The sequence below is a fragment of the Sinocyclocheilus grahami genome, unplaced genomic scaffold, assembly GCF_001515645.1.
Source record: "Sinocyclocheilus grahami isolate Dianchi unplaced genomic scaffold, SAMN03320097.WGS_v1.1 scaffold519.1, whole genome shotgun sequence".
Taxonomy (NCBI): Eukaryota; Metazoa; Chordata; class Actinopteri; order Cypriniformes; family Cyprinidae; genus Sinocyclocheilus; species Sinocyclocheilus grahami.
Genome location: NW_015505698.1, coordinates 482,506 through 492,325, shown reverse-complemented (window position 1 = coordinate 492,325; position 9,820 = coordinate 482,506). Strand labels below are relative to the sequence as shown.

Below are 9,820 nucleotides of genomic sequence, written 5' to 3'. Positions count from 1 at the left end.
ATATATAACTATTAACCCTTAGTTTACACGTATATAGTTTACAAATATATCTTCTAGTGGATGACACTGTAATATCTTCATTAAAAGTTGTCCTTATATATTTATTTTAATTTGGGAACAAAGAAGCAATAAATCTGTGCTGTGTGTCAGTATGTAAGGCATCACAGGCATTCCTCTGTGAGCTGTGCCCCTTTAGCCATGACTATATTGACAATATAGAATGGTCTCTTGTTCCTAATTGCGTAATTGTATGGCATTAGTCACCTCAGTTATAATGTCTTCAGAAACCGTCACAGGCATTCTCGTTGAAGACTGGTCTTTGCCTGATGCGAGAAAATGTGTACACAACTTATAAATACTATGTGATGAACTTATACAAGATAATCAAACAAGATTATTTTTAAATAAATTGTAAATGGAAATACATATTTATAATTATATACATTTACCTGTCTCAAAGGTCAGTGAATTAAGATCAAGAAGAGATGCCTTTTTGCTCAGTGCTTTAACTATCATATCCTTCAGACTTGGTCCTGTAGATGAAACAGCCGTGCCAATGTCCAGATTTCCATCAGCACTGGAAGGTATGGTAGTCTCAAATACAGCTGAGTAAACTGCAGATAGTCCTCCAGCTCTGGATAAATAGAAGCAATGTGCATTTATATTTATTTGTGTAGCAGACGTTTTATCGTAGCAATAGAAACGGAAGCTGATGTACACAAAGACTACACACATTATACAACACACAAAAACACATTATGTAACTTTTACCCTTTAGGTGCTTCTGCCTCACTTGCATGTATGACAGAAAACAGAAAATAATCAAATGCAACAAGACATGCACAAACAGCTCACTAGTGAAATGTGAAAGTTAATGGAAACAGGATAGAAACACAGATAGGCTTGTATTTCAGTGTGAATGTAAATCTCTATTTTCACAGCAGTAATTCAGAGCTCAGCTGATCAGTTGGTCACTGCTGCTATAATTAAACTCATATTAAAAGAGTACACCTACCGAATACTTAACACTTGGACATCCATAAATCCAGGTAGGTCATTAAAAGCATGTTGCATCTGCAAAAAACAAACAAGCATGCACTTTAATATCTAATGTTGCCCATCATATATGGGTGTAGCTATAGGCAAATGTATTAACCAGAACTGCACAATTATTAGGCGCATTACCCTTCAAATTGCGAAAATTGAAATTGCAAATTGAAAATACGCCTAATGGAAACGTGTCAATTTTGCAAAAATGCCCATATATCGCAAAAAAGTTTTTACGCTCATATGAGGTGGTTTTTCAGGCAATGCGAAAAAGGAATAATTCGCAAAACTGCAATGGAAATGTTCTTTTTTTCGCATTTACAGGTCACATGGCGTATGTAAAAAGTCATATGATCATTCTTCAATGTACTATAACCTCCAAGAAACACTTCTTACATGGCTGCTCTCCAGTATAAGGAGCTTTCCCTATCATTAATGCTTAGACAAGTTACACTGCACACGTCTGCGGTACAGTGTGGCTCTGTTGAATAATCTGAGCCTCCTGCCCTCTAATAAAATAAAATTCAAGGGGCTTACAATTTAAATACATGCATGGTTGGAAATACTATTCAAATTTATTGATTTAACTAAACATTTTAGGTTGCAAACATTGTTAATGTTTATTACATCAGCTTGTATAAACTCTGTGTTAATTGATTTTTTAAATCTAGTTCCCAGCATGCTTTGCATAAGAATGCATAAGGAGAGTCATTGTTTTGTGTTGTGGGTGGCTATAAGGCTTTTGACTCTTTATCAGCCTTGTAATCATGTTAATTTACTCTTGCAATGATCATTTCTCCAATGATTTTAAGGGTTGCAGGAACAAATTAGCATGCAAATGGAGAAATGCCCAAATTACATATATTTATGAAAGGAACTCCGCAGAAAATCACAGTATGTGTTATTATGTGCACACTTTGATTCCTCAAAAACACTGAATTCTGGATCATTGTTTGGTTATTTTCACACACCTGATCCTGAAGATGCCTTGACAGGTCATGGTACTGAGGTGAATCGGTGTCTCTCAGTATCTCCTGATACCCATAGTCCATCAGTATAACGCTGAACTCTATGACCTGATGTACTGGCTGCTCAGGAACCACATTGTGAAGATCCAACTCCTACAAATGCATTACAAGAGCTATTTAATAATTAGTGCAAAAAACATGCAGAATTCCCCAAACGGTTTAAACAACTTTCCGGGTTAAATCTTTTATTTTAAACATTTTAACTGAAGAATTCATGCAAGTGCTACAATAAAAATTCTAAAAAACAAATACCATCATCCCTTCCTTCCACTAAACACCTACAAACTGTTCAGAGCATCCTTCTCTTTACCATCCTCCGCCACCACCTTCCTGTTCCTCATCTTCTAGATCTGACTCTCACTCACATCAACAACACATCTCTCACTACTGAAAGGTTTCCTTTTGTGTTTAAGCAGGCTGAACAGGAGTCATTCAAGTCACTACTCACTGAGGTGCATTAAGGTTCATTGTTTTGTCCCCTGTGTTCCAGTTTCCAACTTTACTAATCATTTTATTATTCATTTGTAAATTCCTGTAGATAAAAGTAAGCCAAGGCTTATTGACCTGGTGTCCGTGTCCTAAAATGAAAGCAGAGCAAAGGCTGCATATACTGTAAGCAATAAGTTGTCACTATATTTTAAAAATTAATTTCTATCAACCACTACTGCCCGTTTTGAAAGTACATGTAGTATGTTATGTAAATTGTGCTCCAGACCTGTGAGGCAGAAGAGGTGTCTGTTGTAGTACTGACAGTACTAGACAGATCTGGGGGAACAAATTCTTCTACTGCTGCTTCAGTCAGGACTTCTTCTGACCCTGAACAACAGAGATTGAGCTTAGCTGAATTTACTAAAATGATGAAAACATCTCACTGAATACCAAAAACAATTCAACTATACCTTCCGTTCTTGGTGCTCCATCAGTTGTTGGCTCTTCAGTCATATTTCTACGAATTAAAAATGAATATGTATCATGATATTAGAATAACCATGGTTCACCATTTTTGCTATAGATGATTTGAAGATGTTTCCAGAATATTAAATAATAGTCGTGATTTCAAGTGCAGTCTCACCGTTCTAATTTTTCACTATTCATATTCACCCTCTGTAAAGGAAAAACAAACATATTACAAAACAAATTTTACTTAAACATTTAAAGGAATAGTTCAGCCCAAAATAAAAATGTACTCACCCTCAGGCCATCCAAGATGGGTTTGTTTCTTCATCAGAACAGTCATCTTAAAGTCAAGTCGCCTTTATTTCTATAGCGCTTATACAACAGCAAAAGATTTGGAGATATCACTTGCTGAGCAATGGATGCTCTGCAGTGAATGGGTGCCGTCAGAATGAGAGTCCAAACAGCTGATAAAAACATCACAATAATCCACAAGCAATCCACACCACTCCAGTCCCTCAGTTAACATCTTGAGAAGCAAAAAGATGTGTGTTTGCAATTAACAAATCCATCAAGATGTTTTTAACTTCAAACTGTTGCTTCCATAATATTGCTTTCTCCTGTGAAAACGTTGTCTCATCTGAATCAGGAGATAAATCTGCACGGATCAAGTACCGTTTACAAGTGAAAACAATCCAAAACAGTTCTTAAAAAAATTAGTTTGAAGTGAGAAACAACAGGGGATGGACTCCTTCTCTGGTGGAATTTTGGACCCATATTTTGGCCAGAATGCATTAATGATGGATTTGTTGCATTCAAACATGTAAACGTGTAATTGATGGTCGTATGGATTACTTGTGGATTATTGTGATGTTTTATCAGCTGCTCTCATTCTGACGGCACCCATTCACTGCAGAAGATCCATTGGTGAGCAAGCGATGTAACTGTAAATTTCTCCAAACCAGTTCCGATGACGAAACAAACTCCTTTACATCTTGGATGTCCTGAGGGTGAGTACATTTTCAGCAAATTTTCATTTTGGGGTGAACTATTCCTCTAATTTTTGGCCATCTTACTAAAAACAGAGTTTGAATTATGCTGAGATATTCAGGGCAGCTCTTATTTCACAATCACCCATAGACACTGATAAAAACTAAAAATAGCAACATTTACATAAATCAGACATTTGATTTAATATAATTTATACAAACAAAACACATTTACACTGTATTCGCAAAAAAGTGTTATGACATCTTTTGAATGTACAGTATCGTGTAAATTTTTGATTAGTTTACCCTGTAGACCATGTCTGTGTGTTCTTGTGAATTGCTGAAAACCATGGCGAGATCTGAGATGCACATAGAGTCATGCTGGCATTTGTGGACCCATTTCTGGTACTCTGAGCTGCTGGGAATTCTGTCCAGAAAGATCCGGAAAGCCTCCCATACAGCCTCCTGGCAAACTGACAAGGTCAACAAATAAGTGTTCAGATGAGAAAATCCACAGCATACATTACAGTCTTTCTGGATCTGTTTTGTAGTAAAATATATTTTTCTGTTTTGCTAAATTGCAGTGAAATAAAACTGAAGGCATACAACAGAGGTATTTCATTAATTCATATTTCATAAACAATTACTTGTCTTATTTTGATTAATTATACCCGTTTATTCTCTGTAGATTACATTTTCTGCCTTCAACTGCCTTGGCATATTTCTCTAAATTTAAATACACTTCTCATATATGGATCTATTTCATGACTAACTGTTTATTTATTTATAATTAATAAAGCTGTCACGATCACCAGCTGGAGTGCCCATGAGCTCCACCTTGCCTTGCCTATGTGTTTTTGATCTTGGACTGTTTCCGTGTTTTGATTGTTTGCTGCCTGCCCTGACCTTGCGCCTGTTCGTTGGATTACTCTCTTGGATTATTCTTGGATGTTATTGTTTGCTGGTGATTTCTGACCACACTCTTTTTAATAAAGCTAGCATTTGCATCTTGCATAGCATCTTTTTTCTCTCTCTCTCTAGCACCTACACTTGAAAAGAGCATGTCAGTGAATACGTTTATGTAATTCGAGCATAGTTGTACTGCAAATTTGAACATACCACTTGTTTGATGTACTGTTTTTTCATACTATATGGTAGGAAGGTATGTATTTTATTGTGGTTACTTTCATGATGTACTTACAATGTGAAATAATATGGCTTGCAAGTTTTTGGTCTGTCTATGTCTATGCTACCTTTCCCAAATTGTCACTTCAAATTACTAGCTAGGTTTCCATCCAAAGATGCGAATTTAACTTATGCGCAAAACTGGAATATCGCATAAAACATTTGGGAATAAAGCACCGTTTCCATCCAACGAGTGAAAGAGAACAAAATTGTCACTTCCTGATAAACTGGCACTAAATATCTCTAAGACAACTAGGAGAAACCACTGAATATAATAATTTTCTTATGTAATAAATGACTTGAGCTTCAGAGAGAGCAGACGAAACACAATAAATGTGGTCACTGCTATTAGAGGTGGATGCCTGCTGTTTGGGAACGCAGTCGTGTAAGACAATTATACAGAAATGCTTTGATGACAGACTTTCCTCAGGCATTTCAGAATGACCAAAACAACATATAGATGCAGTGAGCGAGATCGGTCCGCTGGTTAGTTAAGTTATCCCATCTCATAGTGCAAAGTCACATGACTTTTTCAATGCGCAGGGTGGAATTTATTCAGAATTTAATGTGTTTCCATCGTAGTTTATGCACATTTTTTCTTATCGGATAAAACGTTTATCCTACTCAATTGTGCGCATAAAAAGTTTTTAGAATTTATGCGCATCTTGGCATTTCCATCCAGCGGTTTTTTATGCGATAATCCAAAATGCGCATAAAAATAGGTGGATGGAAACATAGCTATTGTCCGTTTGATACGGGTATGTCACTGAAAAGGGAAACTGACAACGACACTTTTGTTTGTTCTTTGTTAATGGCAAATGTATTTCAAAAATCAAAGCTCAACTGGTATGAAATATCTAATGTAAGTGAAAAACACCATTAAAGACGAGGCCAGCAGTACTACTACTAGCACATGCTACAGGCTAATATTTTATATTTAATAATCTTAAAACATTTAACTCATCTATTTTCATGTTTAATCTAAAAGCATGATTTAATTAACTGACCTAAATTTGATTTTAAATTCACAAGTCGGTAGTCTCCTCTATCTGACACACCCATTTCAAGTTGGAGTCTTTACTAATGAGCTGATGACCTGAATCGGGTTTGTTTGATTAAGGGGACATACAAAATGCACAGAGTTTCGAGGGCAGCTTCCAGGAATTGGGTTGAGAGCCACTGCACTAAACAGAACCATTGATGCGTTTGGATGGTTAAACTTTCTAACACAGAAGATATTCCTATGTTTTACCTCTCAGTGTGTAGTATGTTTGGTGGCTTGCTATGACTTCCCTCATCGTCTCCTGCGGACATACTTTCACCTCTGAGTGGAAGAAGTCTGACCTCTTGATGCGATGCTTTTCCATTTCAAATATAGTCCTTATCCCTGAATTCTGCTTTGGTGGGTTTGGCAGGTTTGTTAAGCTGATAGTGTGAAGGGTCTCTGATGGATTTAGCCTGCTTCGGCCTGTGAGAACAACAACAAATATTAATTCGTCAAAAATAAAAGGTTAGTAACTTTTGGTGTAGTTTGCCATATTAGTGCGAAAATATTCTTTAGGCGGTTGATATTTCACAGCTCTCAAAAGTCCTAAGGGCTTTCAATCCACAGTCTTTTGCCAAAAATAGGATATTATGCAACGCTAACAGATTAGTTTCTTCACTCCTGCTTGAAGGTCATTAACTGTTTTAGTGAAAAGAGCAAGCAAATGTACATTCTGAAAATAATTCTGGAACTGTATGGTTCTACCAATACAAATTCTGCCATTTTTTTGCATTTGCCTTATAGGTCAATTTTATTTATTTTTTTACACAATTTAGCTCAGGCCAATCTGAGGACACAAATTGTGTTGTTCTTTGGTGGTAGAGGGCACTACTGGGGAAAAAAAGTCAATGGTGCCCACATGATCTAATCTTCAAATTTATGGTAATTTTCTCCACTCTCCAGTTCTCTTCACCTCTATAGTCGTGTGCGTGGCTATATTTGAAACTCGTCGTTGTTTTACACTTACAGTAAATGAAAACAACTTAAAACACAGTTACATGTTATCCATCAAAACAACATTTTGGAACCTTCTACACATTGAAAAAATATATTGGTTGTCCACTATAGAACTATAGAAATATTTCATATTTCTTTGATAGGACACAATACTAATCACAATATATGCCCAAAAGAGCGTCCTCATTCTTAACTGTAACACTACACTGTAGAAATCAGCCATTTACAAATTTAAACCAAAATGACTGTCCTCATCTACATCTTGTGATAAACGTTAACTTTGTTACCTTGAATTCCTGTGACGGACACAATGAAGAAGAGCAGTGTGAAGAGATGCCCACATTTCAAAGACATGCTGACTTCAAGTCTTACATCTAACCCCATGCTGTATTGAGACAGCACAAGACTTCAGGTGCTAAGTCCTTTTTCGAAAAGCAGGAAACGCCATCATGTCCCTGAACTTGTAGCCAAGCACTGAGACCTGAAAATGCAAATGGAAAATGCAGGAAACTGGAAATGAAAACCGATTTTCGGTGTCGGACAGAAGACAAAACTGTAAACGTAAAAAAGCAGAACGCAAGAGAGAGCGGGGTACTGATAAACGATACTAAGACTACTAAGGTGCAGTCTTGGTGTAGAGGCATGACATTGTGTGACAGATTACGGTGAATGAGTTAAAAAAGCGAGATCTGTTTCTGGAATAATCTGATTATCTGATGCTCAGACATAATCCCCACCTCATCCAATTAGTGGCTTTTCCATTCAAGCATCTGTCATCTGCAGTGCCAGCTCAATCCCCCAATTCATCTTGGGCTGCCGGCCCGTCGCTGACCTCGGGAAGAAGCAGGGCTCACCCCGGTTCTGTTGCATGCAGTCAGGCCTCCCATGTGAGTGCATGTGTGGACAGAGCTGCCAATGATTTCTGACCTTATTGCTGGGTTTAAAGTGGGTGTCCTTTCTCAAAAATGCATGCTATTTAAAGCCTGTTGAGTCTGACTGCTTTTGAACTATGACCACCATGATAGGGATGAGTGAAGGAGAGTAATCACCACTTCCATTGAGAGTCCAAAGACTTAGTCTATAAATACTAAAGCCTTGGCATCTGATGAATTGCATGCTAATTCACTGCAGTTTTTTTTTATATATCAGTCCACAAATCAATCCAATTTTCATGGCCAAGGAATACGTTCTTTAATCTTTTCAGTCTTTAAATAGCAATGCTGTAATATGTAATATAGTTTGTGTATATGCACCTATTTGATCACGGTAAAATTGTAAGGTCGGTAAACGGTTTGTGTTAAGAAAAAATTCAGTCCTTTGCATCCCCAGTTTGAGTCCATTTTATTTGATATTTTATTTAATCTTTAGATGGCACTCTGATCAGAGGTGCAGGCTGGATTGTATTTACAGGAACACTTTAAATGACGACAGAGAGCTTACACTGTAAAAAATGACCGTGAATTTAAGGGTTTTTACCGTAATTTTTTTTAACAGTGTACGATGCTGAGGATGTCAACGCGACTCTGACCCAGACTCCAGGGTCACACTGACTGATACACGTGTGTCCATTTCCGTCAACATATTGCTCAGTTTTTACACTGCTTGACTGTTTGAAAATTAAAGCTAGTGTGTAACAGCAATCTTGCAATAATTTGTGCTTCATCATCATAGTCCACGCAAAGTACATACATCTTACAATTGTCTCTCCGCATCAGCAAAATGAAACAAACAAACAAACAAACCAAAAATCTGTCTGTTGATTTAATCCCGCTGTGTAAACAGAATTCCTGATAAAGGGCTAATGACATTTTGTTAGGAAGTCTAATCCGATTGAACTGTCTTGTTTTGATGACTGGAGAGCTGCTCTCTGTCTGGACAGTGCTTTATTGCTCAAGTACTTACGCTCAAATTTGGAATCACGAAGACATTTTTATGTTTTTGGAAACAAACAAACATACAAAAAAAAAAAAGTTAATTACTGCAACCAGCATGTAAAACCCTAATAATCAAAATTATCAGTACTGGAAATGTGTTAAATATTTTTTTAAATAAAAAAGCTATTCAAATAATCATAAAAATAATCACATCAATAAAAGCAAATAATAAAAAACTGATTTAAAATGAAGAATAAAAACGTCTAGCTATGGGTGGCATTATAGCTCAACTCAGACTCCCCAGTTTGAGTGAAACCTTGCTATTTCTGACTTGATCCTAATAATCTGAAGGGTCTGGTAGGTTTATATGCGCATATCTGCAGTGCATTGAGCCCTAGTTGTGTTCCTGAGCATTCACTGAACTTGCACTATACACTATAGGTGTGCACCAGATTCAGGTTCAGATTCACCAGATTCAGGACAACACTGATATATATAAATTAGTGCTGTCGAATGATTAATCACGATTAATCGCATCCAAAATAAAAGTATTGTTTACGTAATATATGTGTGTATACTGTGTATATTTATTATATAAATACAAACACATGCATGCATATATTTAAGAAAATATGATATGTTTGTATATTAAATATATTTGTGTATAATATAGAATATAAATGTATATACATGTAAATATTTTCAAAATACATACTGTATGTGTGTGTTTGTATATAAGTAATAAATATACACAGCACACACACATATATTATGTAAACAAAACTTTTATTTTGGATGCGA

The 9,820-nt window shown here is 36.4% G+C and overlaps 1 protein-coding gene across 1 annotated transcript in view; it reads right to left on the bottom strand.

Moving 5' to 3' along the window:
• impg1a (interphotoreceptor matrix proteoglycan 1a) overlaps positions 1-7,827 on the bottom strand; it is a 17,620-nt gene extending 9,793 nt beyond the window's left edge. The window contains exons 1-11 of the mRNA XM_016237575.1: positions 7,433-7,827; positions 6,396-6,611; positions 4,265-4,431; positions 3,148-3,179; positions 2,975-3,021; positions 2,791-2,891; positions 2,019-2,168; positions 1,016-1,074; positions 772-792; positions 450-634; positions 265-323 (exon numbers count right to left, since the gene is read on the bottom strand). Of these exons, the coding sequence (XP_016093061.1) occupies positions 265-323; positions 450-634; positions 772-792; positions 1,016-1,074; positions 2,019-2,168; positions 2,791-2,891; positions 2,975-3,021; positions 3,148-3,179; positions 4,265-4,431; positions 6,396-6,611; positions 7,433-7,529 (1,134 nt within the window). The 5' untranslated portion in view covers positions 7,530-7,827. The remainder of the gene's footprint in view (positions 1-264; positions 324-449; positions 635-771; positions 793-1,015; positions 1,075-2,018; positions 2,169-2,790; positions 2,892-2,974; positions 3,022-3,147; positions 3,180-4,264; positions 4,432-6,395; positions 6,612-7,432) is intronic.
• Positions 7,828-9,820: the final 1,993 nt, after the last annotated feature.